This window comes from Hylobates moloch, unplaced genomic scaffold, assembly GCF_009828535.3.
Source record: "Hylobates moloch isolate HMO894 unplaced genomic scaffold, HMol_V3 SCAFFOLD_8, whole genome shotgun sequence".
Lineage (NCBI taxonomy): Eukaryota > Metazoa > Chordata > Mammalia > Primates > Hylobatidae > Hylobates > Hylobates moloch.
Window position 1 is genome coordinate 56919346 of NW_026652283.1, and position 24665 is coordinate 56944010.

The window sequence follows — 24665 nt, forward strand, 5'->3', positions numbered from 1 at the left end:
AAATGTTAGAAATGGGCAGCACTTTTCTTCAAAGAAATGCAGCGAACTATATCATGGCCCTTGGAATGACCCTATTCTTTCTGCGAACTCTTCCCCATTTCTCCCTGTGCTCTGGAAACAATTGTAAAATGTTTGTGACGCAGAGATGTAAAAGATGCCAGAAAAGGAGAGATAATGATAGAATCTAAATCATGATGGAAAAATTTGAGTGCTAAGGCAGAATTCATAGTGATGTCGTTTAAGACTTCGTGACCCCATTAGTATGAAAAACATTTAACAGTTTGCAGAGGAGATCACGAGAATAGAGTCAAGGTTTCCAGAATAAATCATTTCTATTTCCACAGTTAAAGAGTTCAGAGATGAAAAGCACTAGAGATTTGAGTGGCATTGATTGCAAGATGAACTTCAGTGCTCAGGCTGAATGTCTTCAATATAGGAGAAGGGGATGTTGCTATGAGCCGTGCATGATGAAAGTATGTAAACACAAGTGACATTCTAGAGGATTTCGACAGTAGATATAGACACAGATGAGAATACTAAGACCATGTTGGTCCACTTTTCGGGTGATTCTACCAATGCCATGATTCTTGTTGGCTCTTTTGATGGGGGGTAGTTGTGGCCCTTTATTGGAGGGGAGCGGGTGAAAGGAACAAGGATTTGGGAGTGCAGACCACCTAACCTGCTGTAAGGCAAACTCAGTGAAACTTGAATTATCGTTTATAGTAAAGGCTCAGTCGTCCTTCAGTTGTGACTAAGTCACACTGTTACTTAGGAATTCCAAAGTTCCTATGTACAAGAAGCAGTATTAGGAGTGCAGCCATTACCCACACTGCGACCCTCCTCATGTTGGCCTGATTGGCTGCGTTTCTGATCAGAGACCGAGGCCAATACCGTCTCTCACTCCAGCTGTCTTTGCTGATATCCCATTATGTCCCTCCTACGTCTTCATAAAATGCGGACTATGAATGCTGATTATTGAAAAGTTGGAGCCAATGCAGGGGACTAAGGAAGGAACAGCAAATCTCCACCAGGTGGCGCTGCAGATCACAAGAAGAGGGCCGTGTGGGCGGCCAGGAGTGACATTCCTCTCCCGGAAGGATCCAGGAGAGCTGCGCTTCAGCCCTTGGGATAGCGACAGAGCCCTAGATTAAGAATTGAGAATACATGGGCTGCAAGCCTGGTTTTTTGTTCCTAACCACTAAATGGCTGTAAGCAAGACACTGAAACTTTCTCCAACTAAGTTTTCTTTCTATAAACTGGGAGGAGGGCGGCCTTCATTAATGGAGTGCTGACTGAGAATCCTCTCTGACTCTGTGAGATTAGGGGTACTGTTTCCATTTTTTAATTGAGGAAACAGGTGCAAGAAAACGGAGTAACTGCCCCAGAATCACACAGCTAGTTGCTTGGGGTCTGCAAGCCTTGCATCTTAACTCCCTGCTGCTCTACGTTACTGTGAGAATCTCAGAGCATGACCTCATTACCTCATATTAAAGCAGAGAGCTGGCTCTGCACCTGGGATCCACAGAGGTGCAACGGCATTTCTGCTTAGCTGGCTTCCTTTGTCACTTTGTATATTTTATTTAATGCTTTTTAAAACATTATTCTGAGAAGGATCCATGGTCCAAAAACAGTGAAGAGCTCCTACTTGAAAGAGACCTTAAAGTATGTCTGGTCCAGCATTATTCATTTTACAAATGAAGAAACTGAGGCCAGGGTAGGGAGGTGATTCACGGGCCTTTCAACCCACTGCCCCATCATCACGATGCATGCTCACAGGAGAGCTGCTCTCTTTCCAGATGTGTGACAGCAGACAGATAATTCAGAAAAAAGGGAGGCAAATCGGAGGGATGGGCAGAAACCACGATGCCTGGAGAAGGAAAGTGGGAAAGTAGCAGACAAGACAGCCAGTCCTTAGCAGGGGGCTAACGAGTCCTCAACTCACATCAAGTTTCAGGCCTTTAAGACCCACCTTTGGAAGCAGAGCTGTTCTGTTTCAGCGCACACTCACACAGGCCTCCGTCGGGGTCATCACCAAGTCTCTAGCTGTGGGCTGAACAATCCCAGCCAGGCAGCGGTGGAAGAAGCCCAGGAGTTTTGGACAAAGCAGTAAATATACTTACACATGAGCCTTCTGACTGGGAGCAGGGCTTATCTCTTCTGCCCAGTAATCCCATCTAACCCTCAGGGTGCTGAGTGTTCAGTGGTAGAAACGATAACGCGAATGGTAAGCCAAGGCCTTTCTGAGATGACCGCACATGGCATTTCCACATGAAATGTGTAAAGTGCTCCCCGGCCGTGATGGTGAAATAAACTGACTGCTCTTTCAGTGGGCCCTCCAAGACTGAGGGATTTGGAGCTACTGAAGAATGGCGCTTAGGTCAAGCCCCGACTCTCCTCAGAAGGTTAAGTGAAGCATCTCCTTTTCTAATACCTGCTTCATGTTAAAAATAAAATATACTACTAAAAGTGGAAAGAGCTGGAGAACTTAAATTTTGTACTGATTGCCCCATTGGGGTAATGTGAGAATTAATGTGAGGACAGGTATTTTCATCCTAGGTCAGCATCCAATACGGCTTAGCTGGAACTTACAGCAAGACAGGCCACAGGGCAGAGCTTGGGCAAGCTTGGGGAGGGGAGAGGTGGGGATTGACTGAGAGAGAAGGGGTCCATCTGACAACGAATTAGGATGTTTCTCATCATAGTCCAAGGACACTTAGAAATTAAGGGTCCAGGGTTAAGGGATGGTGGGCTACAAAAGGTGGCTGGAATGCAGCCATAGACGGTCTAGGGCAGGTGACCTTTTAACATATTGCAGGCAGCATCGTGTGGCCCAGAGCTGCACGTAGCCAGACTGCAGCCCTGACCTGAGTTCCAAGGCCATGCTCAGGGCTCTGGAAGTCAGGCAGGAACAGGCAGAGCAGGGCCAGAATGACAGGGGATGGGGTGCTAGGGAGGCAGGGCCTCAGCAACGCAAACCAGAACAGGCGCCTAGACTTAGGGACTCAGACACACAGTCAGGGTGCAGGGAGAGCAAACTGCGAGGAACAGAGGACCGGGTCAGGCCCATGCCCCAGCCCCGTGACCATGCTGGCCCAAGAGCATCAGCCTGGGGAGAGAACAGGACTTCCTATCTCCTGACACTGATGAGAACTGATAGCCAGAACCGGGCTCAGAGCACAAGTCTGCAGCAAGGATAAAGCCACCCTACCTCTGGGCAGGGGATGGACCTTCCTATGCACAAGGGCCCTGGTGTCAGGACCTCTGTGGGAGAAGGGGGCTCACTCGGGCCCCTAGAGGGCAGTGCTACCGAGGTTTGTATGACATTGCTAATCCTGGGGCTTTCTCACTTGCTACTCTGTGGAGGAAACACGGGTATAAGGGGGAACTTCGCCTTGTGGGAGTCCCAGACTACAAGGTACAAGTCTGAAATCTGCAGAGCAGTACCTTTAGGCCCCTTCCTGAGAGGGGAGGTCAAGGTGGTCTAGAGCAGGTGGGCAAAGGAGGGAGTTGGTGCCTGACCTGAGACTGGATTGTGGGATTGAACCAGGAACAGAGCTGGTTCTACACAGGGCTGGTCAGATACACCAGCTGCTGGGTTTGGTGGCCCCATTCGCAATTCTAGAAACCGTACCAGAAGCTGATGAGGCATCAGCATATGGCACGTGGGGCCAAATGATGGAAAATTTCGTGGCTGCCACTGCTAGGGGTCCAGCCAGCCTAGCATCGCCACTGGAAGCTGTAGGGGCTGGGTGCAAGGGGCCCCCTCCGACCTTAGAGGAGAGGAAAGGCAAGGAGACAAGGGTGAGAAGACCTTGGGTTTGGAATCAGGGTCAGGCTGGGGTTGAGTACTAGGTAAGACCATTTATCAGAACTCAGGAACAGGGGATGAGGCAGAGGCCAGTGAAGTGGATTGAGCCACTGTGTTGCAGACAGGAGTGAAGGGCTGCACACTTGGTCCTGGTCTGACAGCAAGGAGGGGCGGGAGTCCTGCAGGAGGCCAGCAGGTGTGGCCCAACCTGCTGTGTCCTGAATCCCGGCAGGTCATCACATTCTGAGTCCCAGCAGACCAGTGTTCAGGTGGTATGGGGCCTGCCTGTGTGAGGCCCCCATGATTCAGCATGAGAATTTGGAGAAGGTAGAGGGAAGGCAAATGACGTATCGGGGCACACAGGCTCTCACACTGACCTTTCTGTGGATGTCTTTGTAGGGAGGGAGTGGTGGACCATGGTTGTCTTTTCTCTGTTGAGAGAAATGCATATTTCTTGCCAGAATCATTAGGCAATTATCTATATATTTTCTACTTCACCAACATGTCTGTTCCACACCCAGCTGACATTTAACTGGACCACCGTGTCTCGGGGCCTCCCTCTCCTTTTCACCTCTCTCCCTCCCTGTAACTCTACCAAAAGGAAAGAAAATCAATACTTCCAATAAATGCAGCCTCCCATGGTGACGCAGCAGAAAGTAAAGTGACGAGAAAGGCGATATTAATGATTTTCTTTAGACTGACTGGGTTGGTTATCAGAGGCCCTTGGCACAGACACCGGAGTTGATTGCCATGGTTATGTTCAGATTCCCTTCTCAGTGGCAGAACCTAGAATTCCTCTTCTTCCTCTCCATCTAGCTCCACCATCCAAGGAGAAATTTTACTTTCAGCCTTTGATAGCCAGGTTTTCATTTTCTTCCTGGAAGGGGCTCATAGAATCATGTCTTCACATTGTCATGGAGACTGCAATGTTTCCACCCTGGATTTCTGGTCCACAGTGGGCAGTAGCCTTATTATCATCTCCATTTCACAGGCATTCACTATAACTATGTGGCTTCAAACCCAAGTTCTGACCATCTGTTTCCAAAGACATAAACTGTTTCCCTGAGTGGTTGTCAAAGTTTAACAGGCACCAGAGTCACCTGGAAGGCCTGGGAAAGCACAGAGGTCTGGTTCCTATCCCTAGAGTTTCTAATTCAGTGGGTCTGGGCTAGGGTCTGCTGCTCCCAGGTTCCCAGGTAATGCTGGTCCTGCTGGTCTGGGGGCCCCACTTTGAGAATCAGTGCCTGACGCCATGATGCTTTCTGCCAAAAAATATACCCAAGACAGCAAATTACAACCCAAGACCCACTAGGAAGCAGTGAGAGGCTCTAGGCTGCATCTTTCTGCCTGGGGTGGTGGCAGTAAACGTGACCCACAATGACAAGAGTATCCAGGTCCATAGCAGCCCATCCAGGCAGAGCTAGGCTATGAGCTAGGGCCACAGAGATCTAGCCTCCAGCCACACTGTTTCTGCTAACCGTGCCCTCCCACTCCCTGCCAGGTTCACACTGTGGGGAGTGGACAACACGGGACGGCGCTCCAGGCCAAGCGACGTGATTGTGAAGACCCCATGCCCCGTGGTGGATGATGTCAAAGCTCAAGGTAAGAGGCATCGAAGTTAGCAGGGTTTCTGAAGGGATGCCCCAGGTACACCCCCTTGCTATGAGGACAGAAGGACCAAGAGAGTTGAATGGAACAAGCTGGAGTTCAGCAGGGAAGGAGAATTCAAGGCCCAGTGCAGGAGCGTTGCCTTTCTGGAAATAATACTCAGCCGCTGGCAAAAGTCCTCATCGTATTGCATTACTCCACATAGTCATAAGTCAAGGAGCCCATAGGAGACACTGATGAAGCCCCCTAGCATACACGATTATATGCCAGGTGCTTACGTATGTAGTGAAGTACCTGTGATCTCTGCCCTCAGGATACTGATAGGGTTACTCACTCTGTTTATAGGTTTTTGTACATCTGAAAGCTTATTTTGAATTAACATATACAGCAAGGCTGCAGATTTGGAGTTAATTGCTAAATCCTGCCATCCCTGGCAAAAATTCATCAAAATTTTTAATTCTATATTTTGAAGTTGTTGTGGGCCAGTTCTTTGATAAATAACTGGCTGTCTTCAGTACAAGCTCCCCTGCAGGATCAGTCCCTGTTAATTAAGAAAAGCTTGTCTTCAGTCAACATCCATTGCACAAAGCTTACCTTTTCCTCATGACAATGTCGGGCTGGTCTTGACAACATCCCCTGTTCTAAGGTTTTTACACCCTATTTATAACCAGAATTTTAATCATCCTGGTCACCACTTCTACAGGGCTCCAGCACTAATTTAAGTGATCTTATCAACCACTAACATGGTAGTATTGAACGGACGGCATTTGCATATTAACAGAGACATTGATGCTGAAAGTTTTAGGTTGTGCAAGTTTCAGTAAGAGAAATATTGTGTCCAATCTGATTTGCTGACATCCTTTAAATCACCTTATCTATGGCTCCTGACTCCAGGTGTATTAGATCGACAGGAGGGACATAATCCCAGAATGTCCAAGGGGTGACATTGTGATGACGCAAAATCACAGGTGAAAGAGTGACCTAGATTCCCATTAATTAAAACCACTAGTATCGTAGCACTGTACAAGGTCTGAAAAGATTTTCATCTTTAATCTGCAGAGCGTGTTAACGGTAGGGTTATTTCCAACACAGACACCTGATCATATCAAGGGCCCTTCTTAAAACTCTTTCATGTATTGCCATTCCTCTTGTGACAAAAATATTAAACAGGTACATTAGGACCTAAATGGAGTGGCCCCAGCCCACTTCTCCTGCACTTCGGCCCCCTCCCTTAGCCAATTTCTGCATTCCAGCCTCACTGCCTTCCTCAGTTCTTCCAAAACCATTTTCATTCTACCATGAGGCCTTTGCACACATTGGTCCCATTATCTAGAATTCTCTTACCCTGTCAACTGATGAACACCTCGTAGTCTGCAAATCTCAGATCAAGTGTTCCTTCCTCAGGGCAGAAAGGGTGAGGAGCCATAATAAAGTATCCTCCAGTACCATGTTTCATTCTTCAGAACATTCATCATATTTATTATTGTAATGATGTGTTCAATGCCTGCCTACCTCACTAGACAGTGAGCTCCATGAGAGCAGGATCCCAGTCTGTTTTTGTCCACTGTTAGGTCACTAACACCTGGGAGGCAGTGTGGTTGACCAACTCATTGCAGAGAACCTGGAATCAACATCCCAGGTTCAAATGCCTGCCTCCCATCTAACTGCTTGATCTTCAACAGGTTACTTCACCCCATGCCTCAGTTTACTCATCGGTAAATTGGGGATGGGGGAGATAGTACCCTAGCTAATGAAGTTCTAGTGAAAATTGAATGACTTAATTAATTTAAAATAGAAAAAACCACCCAGTGCCTGGTATATAATAATTATTCAGTAAAAGTTAGCTGCCATTATTATCAGTAACCGACCATAGAGCTTGCTGTCTACTAGGAAGTCAATAAGTATTTACTGAAGGAATGGCACAATACCCCCATGTTATAGATGCAGCAATTGAGGTTCAGAGTGGAGTAAGTAAAGTGATCAAGATCACAAAGCGTCTGGCAGAACCAGCACTCACACTTGTTATTTTACCCAATTCCCATTTTGTCCATGTTACCAAAAAATGGTTAGAGAGTTATTATGTCAAAGACTGAAGCCCTTCCCCTTTGTCTCTAAATACTGGTGAAGAAGAAAAGGCTTACATTTTAAAAGACTGTCCAAGTTACTTACCGAAACATTCCCTTTTTAGACCCTCTGGAGTGAGTGCTGCTGGCTTATAGGGTATAGACTGAAGGACTTTCGAAGGTCTCTGCAATTCCCTGATGAGGAAAACTGGCGTTGAAAACTCCCAGATGAGAGACTGTCTGCAGAGGACCCATGACACCCTTATTTCATTGTCTGCTGATTTCTTCCTCTAAGCCAGAGAGAGGCAGGTAGTGAGAAGGTGCCTCCACTATTCCTGTGTTGGAGAGTTTGCTGATGTCTTTGCAGGTAGCACAGCCTGCAGTGAGTAGTGGGACATCAGGGAGTAGGCAGCGGGTGGTGGGACATCAGGGAGGTGATTAGCAGGTGGAGGGGATGCAGCATGATGCTACCTGCAGGCATGGATAGGTAGAAAGTAATTCTAGAATAAAGAGTGGCCCATATAGGGAAGTTTGCTGGGAGCAGACAACTACACAGTTCTCCATGCGGGGCTCTTTCGGGTCTGCCCAAGCCTTCCAGAGTACATCAAGATGCGCTCTGCCTGCTTGTGCTTTTTAATAAAGGGAATTTCTGAAATCCCAGCAGATGAGCTGGGAGCAGAAGAGCCAATTTAGTGCTGAGACAGTGAAATAACACTCCCAGGGCCTGTTATCCTTCAGCCAGGAAGGTGTCCTGTGCAGGTAAATCCAGAATTAATGAGTTAGACTAATTGAGGGTATCCTTGCTAATTAATACAGTTCTAGCAGTTCTACCAAAATACCATATGCTTTGTCTTCCTCACACCCAGATGGTGATCATAAATATGATCTCGTAGCACTCAGGTCTGAGTTTAAATCTAATAACAAATGGGAATTACCTTTTAAGTGACCTGGAGCATGACTTCAGCTCCTCATTATCTACCTAAAAGCCAGACTTCATCCCTTATGTGAAGATTTATCCTAAACTAGATACTTTCTCTGAAGAATTTTCCTGCATCATGACACTAAAGCCACTGTGGAAATAAGTTTCTACTGATGTTTTGCTGAAACCAGCCTTCCCCCAGTAGGTTCAAGCTCATGTGAGTAATAAGATCAACCCTCTTGGCTAGACTCCAGGTCAGGCCATGGCCTTCTGAGAGTCCTTCTTCATGATGCTTCATCCAGGGAAGGCTAGTTCTCATCCACCCCTCCCTGATGCCTGTTCTCTCTTCCTGATGCAGACATAAATGTTTATCCATCCCTTTATTTGCTCCTTCCACAGCCATTTATCAAACCCTGCTATTAGATGCTACATACAAAAGTAATTAGAATCAAAATCTGTTTTCAAGAATTTTATAATCCTATTTCCTGAATTCATTATGTCATTCAATACACATTAAGCCCTTACTAAATACCTGTCCTAGGCAGTAGGAGCCAAACCTCCTGCCTCATGGAGCTTATATCTTAGTAAGGATGACCAACAACAACACAACAGTAATGTGTATAATATTTCAGATGGCGATATGTGTTATGGAGATACATAAGCAGGGCTGTGGGATAGGAGGTGCAGAGGGTAGAATTTTAACTGGAGTGGCTTTGGAAGAAGGTGAGGGAGAAAGTCATGCAGAAATCTAGGGGAAGATCTTTCCAGATCAGGGAGCAGCGCTACAGAGATTCTTGGCTCATGTTTGAAGAAGAGGAAGGAGGAACAGTGGGAGGGAGAAGAGCAGGAGAGGAGCTCCAAGAGTGTGGGGAGGATTTCGTAGGGCCTGGTCATCAAAATAGGGCACTGGACTCTGCCTGGGATTGGAGTGGGAAGCCCTGGAGGACTGTGAGCAAGGGGCTGACATGATGGACCATGGAGTGGCCCCTGCCTGCTCTCATGCTCTACATCCAACCCATTGGCAAATCCTTTTGGGTCTCCTTTTCATTATTGGAGAACAGATTTCACAGAAATATAGAGGCTGTGAAAGGAGGAACTTCCTCTTGTTTTATTTTTCCCCACTTTTTAACACGCTATATTTTACTTATTTACTATGTTTATTGCTTACCTGACCTGATTGTCTCCTACCACCAGACTGTAAGTCCATAAAGGTGAGGAATTTTGTCCAACATAGCGCAAGTACATAGAAAACTGTCAGGCACATAGTAAGCACTCGAAAACAATTTTATTTGATAAGTGAATAAATACAAGCTTACTATGTCTAGACATTGTGCTTTTTTTTGTTAAAAAAAAAAAGGTTTGACATTTAATATAGCTTTTATTCTCACAAGAATCTTGGAGGGTATGTATTATTAACCATCATTGAACAGACATGGAAACTAAGACCCAGACATGTTAAGTAACTTGTCCCAGGCCACACAGCTAGTGTGGCCCAACTCCATTTGATGCCATGGTGTCTGGGTCTGAGAGCCTCAGTCTCAGCCTTGTTAATTTACCCTGCTGCCTGAGAGATCTCAGTTCTTTTCTAATCATGTTTTTTGTGATGAGGCTGTGTAGACAGGCTGTTTGCCATATTTTCACCTGCGTCTTATCTATTTCTGAACATCATGAATGTTAAAGAGAGAGAAGACAGGTATCTGTCTTGAATAACTCAAGGTTTCTGTGAACCTGCAAGTGAGTAAAATTATAACTAAAAATACCTATACTATTTTCCATTGTTTGAGTTAGTGAATTCTTGAGATGCTATGAAGACTAACAAAATAAATTCTCTCAATTCTTTCTATGGAAATAGGAGGAGCCAGAAATATTCATGCTCTAGGAGCCTGGAGCATAGATCTTTCTGAAGACAGCATCTGACTTACTGATGTGGGCTCTTAGGCACACCCAAGAGCTAGAATATTGTGGTTTTAGGAGATTGGTGGTGGAAACTGGTCTCGTCCCACGTGCTGCAAAAGCTGGGAGCCCTTAGTCTTCTCCAGCTGGATATGACTACTATGTTATGAGAATGGTAGGCACCTCCTCAGCCATCACTGCTCCTCTGCAAAGATGACCACAACCAAGGCCTGGCATGTGGACTGTTCTTTCTTATCACAAGAAGTAAGCACAGATTGGCACCAGTGCAGGGGTGGGAGAGGAAGTCCAGATCTGCCTATCTCAGCTCTGGTCTTATCACCAGCATTTTTCCTCCCCCTGGCCATTCTTCTCTCAGCAAGCGCTCCTTGCCTCCCATGGAATTCAACATAGCTCTTAGAAGAGTCCCTTGGCCTCTTCTTGTCTCAACTTCAGAAATGACAGACCCCCTGCACAGCTCCTAGGATTCCCTCTTTCTTGGCATCTGTGGCCCAATCAGGGCAATGCCCGTGGCTAGAGAGAGTCATCCCAGATTTTCCATCCCATGACTCTGCCTCCTGTACCTTAAATTGATGATACATCACCTATTCCCACGCATCAGTACACAATAGCAATGGCAGATAGGCGTAGTTTTCAGTTTTGACTCCATCTCACACTGGCAGTGTGACCTTGGGCAGATAGGTAACTTGGCCTTTTCCCAAATCTTCTCATTTGTAAAACAGGCACATTCATATCCATCTTTCAGTGGTAGTATAAGGATTGGAATTCACATGTGCAAAATTCTTGGCAATCATAGGCCTTTGATAAACAACTAGAGATACCATAGATATTTATTTTCTAAATCACTATCCTCTTTATTTCTTAATTCCATTTTGAACAATATGAGAATTTTAACAACCTGAAAATCTAAGTGGACTTCTACACTAAAGTTATTTGCAATGCAGCTAAATATGCTGGCTGCAAGTTTGGTTGCTACAGGATTGGTGTCGCCTGGTATCGAGAGATATCAGTGTGAAACTCTTCCCCAAAGTAAATTTAAATTGTTCCCAAAGGTTTAAGTTCTATTCATTCAGGTAACATTTTTGGATCTACTAGATTGTCTGGCCTTGTGCTAGCCACTCAGGATAGTAAGAGCATACAATCTGGCTCCTGTCCTCATAGGCAACAGGTAAGACAAAAAAGTCAAGAAATAATTGAAGTGTCTGGGCAGGATAGAGGTAGAAATTTTATTCATTCCAACTCTGGAAACTTCCACAAGGATGACTTTGTCATGACCAGCAGTGCTGAAGTCACTTGGAAGTTTGACAAGGAATCAAGCTGCATGCCTGTGAGCTAACAGACGGTCACATTGGCCAAGTTGTGGCTTAGGAACCTGTGGACTTCATTTCTTCATCCCCAGAATTAACACTGCATCCAAGACAAAATGTTTCTCTCCAGATCTTAGTTTCCAAGCTGTTTAGCGAGAAAAATGTAAATACATCTCCTATTGGATAAGTTAAAAGAGAAAATATTTAATGATGAAGTACTTTGAGCTCTGTAAGAAAAAAATGCCGTCTATACAAAATCATTTCCACTTTGCCACATCACCAACTTCAGATTTAGCAATTTATGCCTTCGAGGAAGAAATATCAGAGACATAAATTAAATGGAAAGATTACTCATTTACACTAGATTCCATTTCTGGGTCTCCACAGATCTGCCTTTGCACCTGGTCTAGGTGGTCCTAACAAGGGTTCTGCTTTCCCACAGTCTTGAGGCCACTCCAGACTCTTCACATCACTCGCAAGCACTGCCTGACAGTGCCTCACTTCATCCCTGAGCCGAATGCCCACCACCCACTGCCAGGGCTGCCCTGCTGCTTTGGCAGGAACCCTGGTATTCAAGCACATGCTACCTAGAAGTGCAGGGTTGTTAATGCCCCATGGGAACACATTCAGACCAATCATGGATGGAATCTGGAGATAAATTCTTTCCTTCTACCCCTGAATGACCCAGTGGAGAACCAGTGGTTCATACATCCTCTCCTGCAAAATGTAGCAGTCAGCTCATCAGGAAGGCATGGCCAGCTCCTTCATGCTCTCCGTTGTATTTACTTTCTCTTCTTTCTTGCTTCATTTCCCTTTATCTTCGCTCCTGCTTCTCTGGGATTGCACTCGCCAAAAAAGTGTTAGTATATCAGCTTTTTCCTCAAGCTAGGTCTTTTTAGAAAATCTGAGTAAAAGAAAGAATATTGTAACTGAAACAGACCTTAGAGAGATTCTAGTCAAAGGCTTTCATTTTATAGAATAGAAAACTTAAGCCTGGTGGGGCAGACACAAAGTGAATTACTCAAATCACTTTCTTCGGGCCTTGGGTTCAATTCTCTTTCAGTAACAGCATACTCACACATACATAAGTAAACATGCATATATGTATATACATACACATTGGCATACACACATATATGTGTATGTATATACTATATGATATATATGCATATTATGTATACATTATAAATGATCTACATATGTTTATATGTGATATATCTATATGATATAGATTATATATAATGTGTGTGTATATATATTATTATGTATATGTAAATATGAACTTATTTTCCTTTTCCTCCTTCATCAGAAATAGCAGACAAGATCTACAATCTCTTCAATGGCTACACTAGTGGGAAGGAGCAGCAGACCGCCTATAACACCCTCCTGGATCTGGGTTCCCCCACCTTACACCGGGTCCTCTACCACTATAACCAGCACTATGAGAGTTTTGGGGAATTCACCTGGCGATGTGAGGATGAGTTAGGTCCCAGGTAATCAATACACTAAGTCAACCCTTTTAAAGACTTCTTGAAATTTTGTACCTCTTGTGCTGTAATACTGTGTCCATGAAGTTGTAGAGATTTCCTGGATGAGCTTAGGCAATCAGAGACGTCAGTCCTCTGATTTGACAGTTCAGTCCATGCATATTAGTTTTAGATAAGCTCTATTTAAGCAGTCCAACCATGAATGCTTTTCCTGAACTCTGAAAAAAAATTTTGCTCTTGACCTATTTTGCCCTCCTTTTTTATCATGTTGACATTGCATTCCAAACCCTAAAACTCAAAAGAGTCAAAAGCATGGTCTTGTGAAAGAAAATTTGGAATTTTATTAAAGAGGTTATCTAAAAATATTTTTTGCATTTAGGTTTTTCATATGTTATATCCATTGTAAATACTTGTTTTGAGTTAAATTCCACATCTCTTGAAATGCAACATGAGAGTAGCCAAAGACCCATCTTGACATCAATCTTGGCCGGAGCTAGGGTCGCATAGTGTGTGCTAACTTCTCTTGGCCCCAGGGGCCACGACTGCCTAATACCCACGCCCACTGCTTTTAGGTTGCACAGACAGAATAGAGTGCTTGGAAAGTAAGAAATGAGAAGAATGTACAGATGTATCACTTTTCTTTTTTTCTGTTAATCATAACTGTATATTGCTGCTTTGAGAAAACAGACTTCCCTGGAAAGACTGAAATTTTCGGATAGATATGATAAAAAAGGATTTTCATATAGAATGTTGGTACCTATATGTCCCCAAATTATTTAGGTGCTCATGAAGAAAAAGTAAAAATAGGGGAAGAGCTGTGAGAATAGAAAAAAAGAATGAATGAGAAAGAAAATGAAGAAGGAAGGAAAAATTTAAAAGGAAGGAAGGAAAGAAGGAAGGAAGGAAGGAAGGAAGGAAGGAAGGAAGGAAGGAAGGAAGGAAGGAAATGAAGAAAATTAACACTATGGAATCCTCTGGCCCTTAAAGAATTCTTTCACTCCAGCCAATAGGGCAGAATGAAAGTACCACCCAAAAGTCATCCCATCCATCTGACCTCTGACCAAATTGGAGAGAGAATCATCCTCATTTGGCCTACTGTGACTTGCAGTTATAAACTTTCCTAGAAGACCATCATTGAGGACATTCTATTTTCTTATTTTGAAGGAAAGAGGAAAATTAGGTTTATCTCCTGAAATAAAATGATTTTATGTGTAAGATCTGGCAGGGTTTTTCTACAATCCATAAATAATTTCCTGTTTATAAAGGGTGATAGTTCTTGGGCAAAGAGAGCCACCACTGTAGACCAGAGAGAAAAAATTTAAGGGATTTTTAATTCGTTTTGTCTCAGTTTTGATAAGAGACAAACCCAGAGTTAGAAAGTAGATACATGTTAAGAAATATCGTCTTCACTTCATACTCTATCTTTATCTTTACCTTATTCTTACTCATCCCTAATATCAACTCCATTCTCTAACTGTCCTCTCCTCTCCACTCCCTTCTACCTCCCTCTTGACCCCCTTCTTTCCTCTCTGCTCCCCTCTCCCCTCTTCTCCCTTCCCTTCTCTCTTCTGACATTTATTGAGTGTATATATACAGTTCTTTGTCAGGGAACACAAATGTCACAATTTGAAAAGCATGTATCATCTTGATAACATTGCATGTATCATCTTGATTTCTAAGGGCGTTTGGAGTGCTTTTAAAATTTCTCTCTTGTGACTCAAGAATCAGAAGGAAAAATGGTTAATGAAGAAAGTGAGCAGGGGAAGAAATGTAGATCTTGTTGTAAAGTAAGGCCACTGCTGACTGCACACTCTCCTCCCAGGAGGTTCCTTCGTGTGTAATACTAGTCTTTCATGGCTATGTATTAGAAAACATTGTGTAGTTTCATTAGTCTGCAGGAATTAAAATTTGGCTTTTTAGTGTCATGGATCTCAGAGAGAACCACAGGAAAGGAAAAATCCTCTGTTTTGAAATACATCAACCCACTTCGGGGTTAATTGTGAAGATGAGTAGAAAAGGGTCTATGGCTACTTACTTCCTGTGAGCAAACAGAGGATTCCCTCAGTTCACCACAATCCAATTTTATTAAAACTCGATGAGGCCTCCAGATTGAGCTGAGGGTTGAAAATAGTTTGAGAAAAACATTGGTTGCACCACTAATAAGTAAGGAAGCCACAGGCTCCAAAATTAATTTGGCAATCCCAAATTAATTATTATTATTATTATTTAAAGTGAGCACTGAATGCAGCAACAAAGGCTGTATGGGCTAATTTAACTCATTGTTTTGGAAGGATGATGGGAGTTCTTTGTTCATTTCTTGAAGATGATGTCGATGTTGTCCCTCCCTCTTCCGCCACTCCCTCTTTCTCCATCTCCCATGAACTTGTCAACAAGTAATGGCATACAGTACGACAGACTGAGAGGAAGGGACACCAGAGTTCTTGTTGATGACAACTCTTGGAAAACCTGCTTGGCCAAACTGCAGAGGCTCTTAGGGAAAGTACAGATCATCTGCCCAAGATGATTTAGTCAGCAGGCAGAGTGTTTGTTTCATTTCTTCTGACCCACCATTGAAGTTGGAGAAAATATGACTGTCCCTCCCATGACTTCACTCCACTCTTAGCCCTTGACTTTGCTGCTGAAGCTCAAATCCTTCCTCCAATGGCAATCTCCGCCCTTCTCCCAGCTCACCCTTTAGAAATGCAGGGAGGTCATCCCTTGGTGATGCTCTCTGCCAGAACAGTAGAAGAGAAATGAAAGGAATGTGGCTATTGTTCTTTGAAACCTCTCTCTGAATAAGGTGAATAAAATTTCAGTTTCTGGAAGGAATTGTGATATGGTTTGGCTGTGTCCCCACCCAAATCTTACCTTGAATTCTTACGTGTTGTGGGAGGGACCTGGGGGGAGGTAATTGAATCATGGAGGCAGGTCTTTCCCATGCTATTCTTGTGACAGTGAATAAGTCTCATGAGATCTGATGGTTTTAAAAATGGGAGTCTCCTTGCAAAAGCACTCTTCTCTTGTCTGATGCCATGTGAGATGTGCCTTTCATCTTCCACCATGATTATGAGGCTTCCCCAGCCATGTGGAACTACAAGTCCAATTAAACCTTTCTTTTGTAAATTGCCCAGTCTCAGGTATGTCTTTCTCAGCAGCATGAAAACGGACTAATACAAATTGTTGATGGAACTAGAAAAGAGTGGTTCTGCCCATGAGTTAGACTAGCAGTCAATAAACGCTGCAAAGAATAGTGTTTATTGAGTTTTCCAAGTCAGTAGTCTTCACTAAGTTTTCCAAGTCACAAGACCTCGTTCAAATGAGAGTGCCTTCCTTCAAATGAGAGCGTCCTCCTTCCTTGGTTACTTGTGTTTTTAAAGAATAAGAAAAACACAACTGAATGAGGGGATCCTGATCTTTTACTCTTCCAATATTCAGAGTCAAATCCAGTAAGGTCTGAGAACTGGCTCTAGGCTTTCTTTATCTATGACACCAGAAGTGAGTGCCACTGTTCTGCACCAGTGACATGGTGTTGCTAGTCCTTTCCCCCAACCTAGATGCCAGAGGCTCTCACACTCTGTGCTGCTGGCCCAGGGGGATCACTCCTTTCCAGTGTGTACAACTTGGGGCACCTTGCTTTCCTCTCTCCCTTCTCTCTCAGGAATCTGTAATGGCCCAGGTGACCTTCATCACTTGCTCTGTTTTCCCTCTCCTTTGACTGGGGCTAAGTGACAATGATAATGGCCTCCTGACTTTCTGAGGGAGGTGGAGAAATGGAGCATGAGCTCACCTGGAGGTTAATTAGGTGATGTGTGCAACTGACAGTCTGCATTTTCCAAAGGATAATCCTGTGTCAACATGAACTGAGGGCATTATTGTCCTTGCCTTTATTACACTACGGCTACTTCCATCCAGGCATAATTGGTCACATCTAATATCCTTTTCAGTTCAACATAACAGCTGCTTCTACCAGTTCAGAAGCGGCACTGGAAAGGGAAATATCCAGTCAAGCACATTATTTGTCATTTAGTGATGATAAATGACAAGCTTTAAAGAAACTTGATTTGATTTGTCTTTCAAACCTGCCAACTCTATGATTTTTAAAAGGCATGCATTTCCACTAAAATATTATGCATTTTGTCTGTTTCTTTTTGGTGCTTGCTCACTTTGAACATTTATCCAATTCATTCATTCATTCATTTATTCATTCATTTGCTTGACAGATATTTATGGAGGACTCACTGTTCTAAGTGCCAAAGATAAAATAGGGAGCAAAACACACCACACTCTGCCGTCTTGAAGTTTAGAGTCTCACACTAACAGTAGCTGTGCTCATCCAGACCCTCTCTTCTTTCTAACTTAAGTATCCTTTGTGCTTGATCCATAGGAAAGCTGGTCTCATCCTTTCCCAGCTTGGGGACCTCAGCAGTTGGTGCAATGGACTCCTTCAGGAACCCAAGATAAGCTTGCGGCGCAGCTCACTCAAGTACCTGGGGTGCCGCTACAGCGAGATCAAACCCTATGGACTTGACTGGGCGGAGCTCAGCCGGGACCTCAGGAAGACGTGTGAGGAGCAGACCCTGAGTATCCCCTACAACGACTATGGGGACAGCAAAGAGATCTAGCTCCATAAGGCCAGGGAGCTGCTGCCAGAATGAAGTAGGAAAGAGGAGGGATCCATCTGGGTTGGTCTGTGGATTTTTAATATTTTTTAATGGAACATTAAAACCTCCACAGCAACACCGAAACCAGGGAGAAAGTGATCCTTGCTCCCTGCAGAACTTCTTCAGTATGATGTTCTCCATCTGCATGATTGGGAAATCTGCCAGCCAGTGGCTTCATGCAGTGCCATATTTCTTTAGAGGATTACTTTGGGGTTTGCTTTGCCATTAATTTGTTCCATTCATTTTTTTTCCCCGAGAAGTTTACCAAAATGCTCAAGAGCTCTGCCGTGCTCCCCATGAAAAGTCTATTAAGTAGGCACCCTGTGTTCACTCAGTTCCTAAATCCATTGCAACTGGGAACAGAGGTGAGGCCAGAAAGTTGTTAGGCCTGCCTCAGGCCCCACCCTCAAACATTCCTCAGGAAGCATCTCACTCTGGGAGCCTTGGCCCTGCTCACAGAGAAAGACAATTAGAAAACTGGGGAAGGTGGCCCTCGTCTGTGCCTCCTGGTTTTCTTCCTAGGCCTTGCTATCACTATTTCCATACCCGAAAGGTGAAACCAGCTTTCATTATAGGCCCCAGTGGGCCACTTGGGTTTTGAGATCCTTCCTTATTTTAAGCCAGGGCTGGGATTAAATCTCCCTCTGTCAGATCTCTGTCCCTTCCTCTGAACAACATGATCTTTGAGAGGGAACAAGATGCCATCTGTCAAATGGACCTTCAGAAAAGTCTACCTAGGAGACTAGTTAGCAGTCCACATTGTAGAAAAGACTTGGAGTTTATTGTTTTTTAAAAAAAACCCATGCTTCCTTTGGATAGACTTCTCCAGCCTACCAATATATATCCATGTGCCTGGATTATCTTTAACCCCCACACCTCTTACCTTGGACAGGTAAGGCTTGGCCAATGTCTGATCGGGTCCAGGAGGGGTCAACACTTTCATATCAGTGTTACAGTGAACTAAAGCTATTATTGATCACAAAAAACTTCTGTTCATCCCCATCTTGCTAAATTTGCTTGTGTTGCTAGTTTGCAAATCATTTCTCTGATGACCCTAAGCAGGAGGATTCCACCATGGTCACTGCCCATCCAGTCGCTGGGATTCTGTGTAGGGAAGCACCACTGATTGCAGTTAAGGTCTAGAGCATTGTTTCCATCCCACAGCCCAAGCATTGGCGTGGTCACGAATGGTGGCCCAGCCAACAGGAAGCCCAGCCTTTCAGAAAGAGCCTGGCAAGGCCCTGTTGACTAACAATGGCCTTAGCTATCCCACACAACTCAGTGGCCTGAACACACACCTTCAGCCACCATGCTTTTGACCAGGGCTCCTCATTTGGAAACATATGAGAAAGGTCAGGAAACAGATGCAAGACCTATAAGGCTAGTCATTGAGCTATATTTTTTTTTTCTAAATAGTAATAATGACAGATAACATTTATTGAGTGCTTGCTGTATGCCAGCGCTGATGTAAGCACTTTAGGTATCATTGAATTCTCACAGCAACTCCTGAGGAAAGTGCTATTCTTGTCTCCCTTTTAGTGTTGAGGAAAACGAGGCAAAGAGAGGTTATACAACTTGCCCCAAATCCCTTGTGCACTGTAACTCACACTGAGTTTCAGTGTGATCAGGCTGTTGGTCTCCAGGGCACAGGATCTTAGCTACTCTGGGATACCCAGTTCTGTTTTCAGTATTATCTAGCACACAACTGTCCAAGCTCTCAGCCCCACAGGGAACCTGCCCAGGGAGCTTTACCTTTCCCAAGCATCTGTGGCATGGACGTGTCCTCTGTGCAGTGGAAGGAGAAGGGGCCAAAGGGCGCCCTCAGCCTTTGGAGCTAGAGCACCCTTGGGACCCCTAGTTCCACTGCACATGGCCCTCCTCCCCACCCTCATGAGTGGGAAGGAAGCCTGTGATGAGGCTGAGATAAAGCACAGGGTGGTTTCACTCTCCTCTCTCCTTCTGTCCAAACACTGAAGGATTTATTTCAAACTCTCTGATGTACCTGCCTCAGAGATTCCCCTACTTTCAAAGCAAAGATCAGCTGAAAAATTGGCTGTCCCACCTGTGGCAAATGCTGGAGCCTCAGTTAAAGTGCCTCAAGGGGCAAATATTTCACCATTGCCAGAGAAGATGTGACAGGCCAATCGGACAGGGCCCAGAGCATCTCTTTGCTGCTACTGTTTTGCCATCCTTCTATTCATGTCTGTGCAGAACACAGTGTTTTAAGCGTGAGTGAAAGGAGGGTAAGGCTGCTGATGCCTTCCTGCCCAGAAGTGGGTGATGTGGGAGTTGACAGGCCAGGGAGAGGGTGAAGCAGGTATCAGAGTCACTCCTCTGCACCCTCTCCTTCTGTTTTTATTTTAGGCACACTATCTTCCTCTCTCCTATCTTTCCCTCAGTCTCCCGAGTTCCTCTACCTTCTTTATCTTTTACTTCCTCTTTCTGTGACCCTCCTTTTTTGGCTTCCTCTTTCCCCAAGATTTTCTTCTTCCTGTTTCCCCTTGAGTTCTCCCCACTGAATGTGTGTCTGTATGTGCACACACACACATGTGTGCACACACAATGCACACAACTCCTATGACTGGCTCCTACTTACATTCAAGTTAAAAAGGCTGATATTAGTGGGGCAGGGGAAAGTCTTAGGATGGTTGTACAATTGACTGGAGGATTTTTTCCCCTTGGAAGATACTGTTGATCTCAACCTGCTGACTTTTCCCAATGCTTGCCCGAAGGAACCCGTCCTGGCTAGAAAGGGTGATGATACTCGACCAGTATTCAACTTCGAGTTTTCAAGCTGCCAAACAGGTCTTAAGGGAGGTGCTTATATCCCACCAACACTCTCCCAGCTCCCATGTCCCCAAGACCGCTGGAGTTTCCTCTTGAATGTACATGAACCGCTGTAATAGCATTAGACTTTTAATTGAGTGTGCAATCGTTTTCCATGGAGTTTGGTCCGTTCATTATTTTTTAGTTAACTACACTTCTTGATATTCAAATGTTCTATTAAAAGCTGAGTATGAAGAAAAACACTTTACTACTGTAGAAGGAAGAAAGCGTATAATGTGACCATCTTCAGGTATAACAGTGTTGTTTAAAAGAGAATTATTGTATGATTATAAAAGATGAAATAATTAACTGAATAATAAAACAAAGCTATTAGTAAGCAGTGGGTATGTGGGTGTTGTGTCTTTCAGTAATCTGAGTGAACTAGTTAGACTCCTCAGGGAACTTGTTAAGGTTTTAAATGTTACACTTCAGATTCCAGACATAATGGGCCTTATAGTCATCATTCTAACTGGAAAAAAAAATCAAATATTTCATAGCAAATTATAAACTTATCATTAAATAGTAGTGAGTCCCATCTTCTCTCTACAACCTTCTCCAAATAAGTAGCCGGTGAAATGTATTTGTTGCACAGCTGTTGTATTCTAGATACTACGCATGATGCAGAGGATACAGGCTTGTTCTCTATTAGAGAGTGTGGCATCCTGTGGGGAAAATTAGGCATTGAACTTGTCACCACAAGGGTGAGGAGGACTATGACAAAGAAGTACAGGATGCTGTGAGAGCTGCTGAAATTTATACTCTGGCCATTTAAGAAAAATATTGAAGAAAAATGTTGCAAAAGGCCCTCCCAGACGCATTCCTGTCTTGCAGTGTATAGGAGCGTTTGAGAAAGGCTGACTTATGAAATGCTTCATGGTGGGTAGCCCAAAATACGTAATCTCTTTCTTTCTCTCTACAGTGCCACTTTAAATAGAGATTATGTCAGCTGCTATCAGAATATGTGATTCTATTTAAATTCTTCAACAATCAGGTGGTAAGTGCCTGGACTTAATAGGTCCTCTTGAAAAGTAATGATCAGAATCCAAGTCCCTGCCCAAGCAGGGGCAATGAAAAGAAGATGATGACTGTAGCAGTTTTAAAACATGGCCACAGATTCTTTGACACCCCTCCCATATAAAGTGTGATCTACTGCCTCTCCCTTTGGATCTGGGCAGGTTTATAACTATTTTGGCCAACAGATGGTAATGGAAGTGACACTATGTGTGACTTTCAAGTCTAAGTCGTAAAAGGCCTTAGGGCTTCTGCCTGCTTCTCTGGAACTCTTGCTCTCGGAGCTCTGAGCCACCACCTAAGAAATTCAAGGCCACTGTGCTGAGACCACCAAGCTGGAGTGGTCATGTGGCAGCACCTTGGTCCACAGTCCCAGCTCAGATAACGGTGCCAAAGCACCAAACAGGTGAATGAAGCTGTATTGAGACCCCAAGACTGGTGGTATCCCAGTTGCATACCACCAAGCAACTTCCACCAATACCACATGAAAGAGAATAATCACCCTGCAAGCTCCTCCTGAATATCTGCCCCCCTCACCAAGTTATGTACCATAATAAAATGGTAATTGCCTTAAGCCACTAAGGATTTTGTGTGTTTGTTTGTTTGTGAGACGGAGTTTTGCTCTTGTTGCCTAAGCTGGAGTGCAATGGCGCGATCTTGGCTCACTGCAACCTCTGCCTCCCAGGTTCAAGTGATTCTCCTGCCTCAGCCTCCCAAGTATCTGGGTTTGCAGGTGCCTGCCACCCTGCCTGGCTAATTTTTTTTGTATTTTCAGTAGAGACGGGGTTTCACCCTGTTAGTCAGGCTGGTCTCAAACTCCTGACCTCAGGTGATCCACCCGCCTTGGCCTCCCAAAGTGCTGGGATTACAGGCGTGAACCACTGTGCCCGGCCAGGGGTCTTTTAAATAAAAATAATCCAATCAGGGGTCAACAGTGCCTTTCCATCCACTCAGTGACAGAACATTTAGGTAAGCCCTGCCCTGGGTGTGAATTCACTGTGGAAAGGAGATGAGAACTTATGGAGACTGGGATACATCCACAATGTCCCCATCACCAATGAAGTGGGTCTCTGCCTGCATGGAGGGGAGCAAGAAGAAGGGTGGGGCGCTGTATCCTAATACTTCTGAAGGGGTAAACCTTAGAGCCCAGAAAGGAATTCCAGGAGAAGAAGAGAATTGTTCCAGAGCTGGGAAAAGAAAGACAGAGAAGGGACAAGGAAAAAACATTGGAAGAGAAGGGTTTCTTCCAATTTTACTTTGTTTTTCTGTCCCTTTGTATTTGGAACTTTTTGGATGCAAATGTGCATGCCCCATTCTTATTATGTGCCAGATACTGTGCTAAACACTTGAACTGCATAATATTCATCAATCTTCATTGCAAGTCTGAAGTAAATACTCTTCAGAAAGAAGAAGCAGAGTCTCAGTATCTTTATATATCTTGCCCAAGTTCACAGTTAAATGGAAGTCCAGTCATTCTGACCAAGGGCTGTCTGACATTAACCCTTACACCATACTGCCGTCATGATTAATGAGTTTGTTTCTCGTTCAGTTTCCTAACAAGGGAAAGACTCGTCCCACTGAGATTTTTGCAAATCACAGCCCAGTTACCCCATGTCAGACAATAAGAGAGAGTGTAGTTGGCCAGTGCAAACCCAGTAATGCCATTAGGAAATCAACTTAGGGCACATAGATTACCTTGACAAGCTGAGCAGGTTGTCTGTTCTTGTTTGTTTAGTTGTTTAGCTTGGTTTGGGTTTTTTATTTTATTTTCCGTCTGTCACGCGAGAATGATTCAGAGCCAAGAAATTGTGACTCTCACTCCGTATGTTCAATGTTGCCTTTTACTATGCTTTAATGGTTCTTTTTGTCCAAGTCTCTGTTTTCTGCATGCATCCATGGTAACACTCAATGCTTGGGTGAGAACTTGGGGAACAAATGCCTACTGCCCTGAGGACAGCATAGCTTGATATGTTTTGATAACCTAATGCCTCCTAATTTTGCTCCCACCAGCAACTCCTATTTTATTGTCACATCAAGTGAGCAATTAATGAGCAGTTTGATTTCAAATGAAACCTCAACATAATATAATAAAATTTTACAATTTCTGTTGACATATGTGGGAGTCCAGGACTTGGCTCATGTCTGCACTATTCCAAAGTGAGAAAATTAATAAATAAATCTCTTTGTTCTGGTAGTTTTCAGTGTCTGCTGTAATTGGATTGATTCCCCTAGAGACAGACAGGTTTTGACATCATGTTTCTTCACCAAATCTGCTTTTTGTTAGAGTTTATGATATGCTTGCTCACATGGGAGTACAAATTAGTGTAATTGATTCCTTACTATCTTTCTCAGTGGGAGAACTTTAGCCATATTTTGTGCTTAATAATTAGGAGCAACTTCCTTTGTTTCAAATAATTCAAATGTCAAGTGCCCCTGAGGCTATTGGTGTCCAATGAGTCAGGCAGTATTCCCTGAAATACCAACTTAGAGATGAAACCGCCTCACGCCCTGTCCCTATGGTATGGAAGGACTTAAGTGCCCACAGATAAAACTAAGGCTGAATGTGCCTTACATGCCATTTTGTCCTGATGACCACTGAATATAACAGTAATGCACATACTCCTAATCAGCCACTGCCTCTTTGTTCTCAGATCCGTTTCCCAACCTTCCACTGTTCTGTTCTGTATCACATAGTGCTGACTCTTATAAACTATTGAAACTTTTCCCACACTCCTTTGTCAACAGGCTTCCAGCGTGTTGGGGCAGTCAAAGGAGTTGTAGATGATTGGAGGAAAGGAAGAAGAAGGCAGCCAGGGTATTTCCCCTTCTCCCTGCCTCAGATGGTGTCTCCAGCATCTCCTTCATGACCTCTGTCTCCTCCATGTGACCCTCCATCCCCTCAAAGCAGGAGCTGCGCCCTGATGTTGCTAATCTGATAGGTTGCTCCTATTTGTCCTTCTACAATCCCAAAGTCTTTCTAATTGGTTTCTCACCTTGAACTTCCTCTGTAGAATTACCTAAAATGTATTCTGCTTTCCTGACTAGGTCTTGATTAATATATACT

General features: G+C 44.1%; 1 protein-coding gene across 2 annotated transcripts in view; it reads left to right on the top strand.

Moving 5' to 3' along the window:
- The window catches only part of ASTN1 (astrotactin 1), a 307337-nt gene extending 286410 nt beyond the window's left edge, over positions 1-20927 (top strand). For both annotated transcript variants that reach the window (XM_032160908.2, XM_032160909.2), the window contains exons 21-23: positions 5310-5410; positions 12926-13109; positions 17488-20927. In XM_032160908.2, the coding sequence (XP_032016799.1) occupies positions 5310-5410; positions 12926-13109; positions 17488-17725 (523 nt within the window). In that variant the 3' untranslated portion in view covers positions 17726-20927. The remainder of the gene's footprint in view (positions 1-5309; positions 5411-12925; positions 13110-17487) is intronic.
- The last annotated feature ends 3738 nt before the right edge of the window (positions 20928-24665 follow it).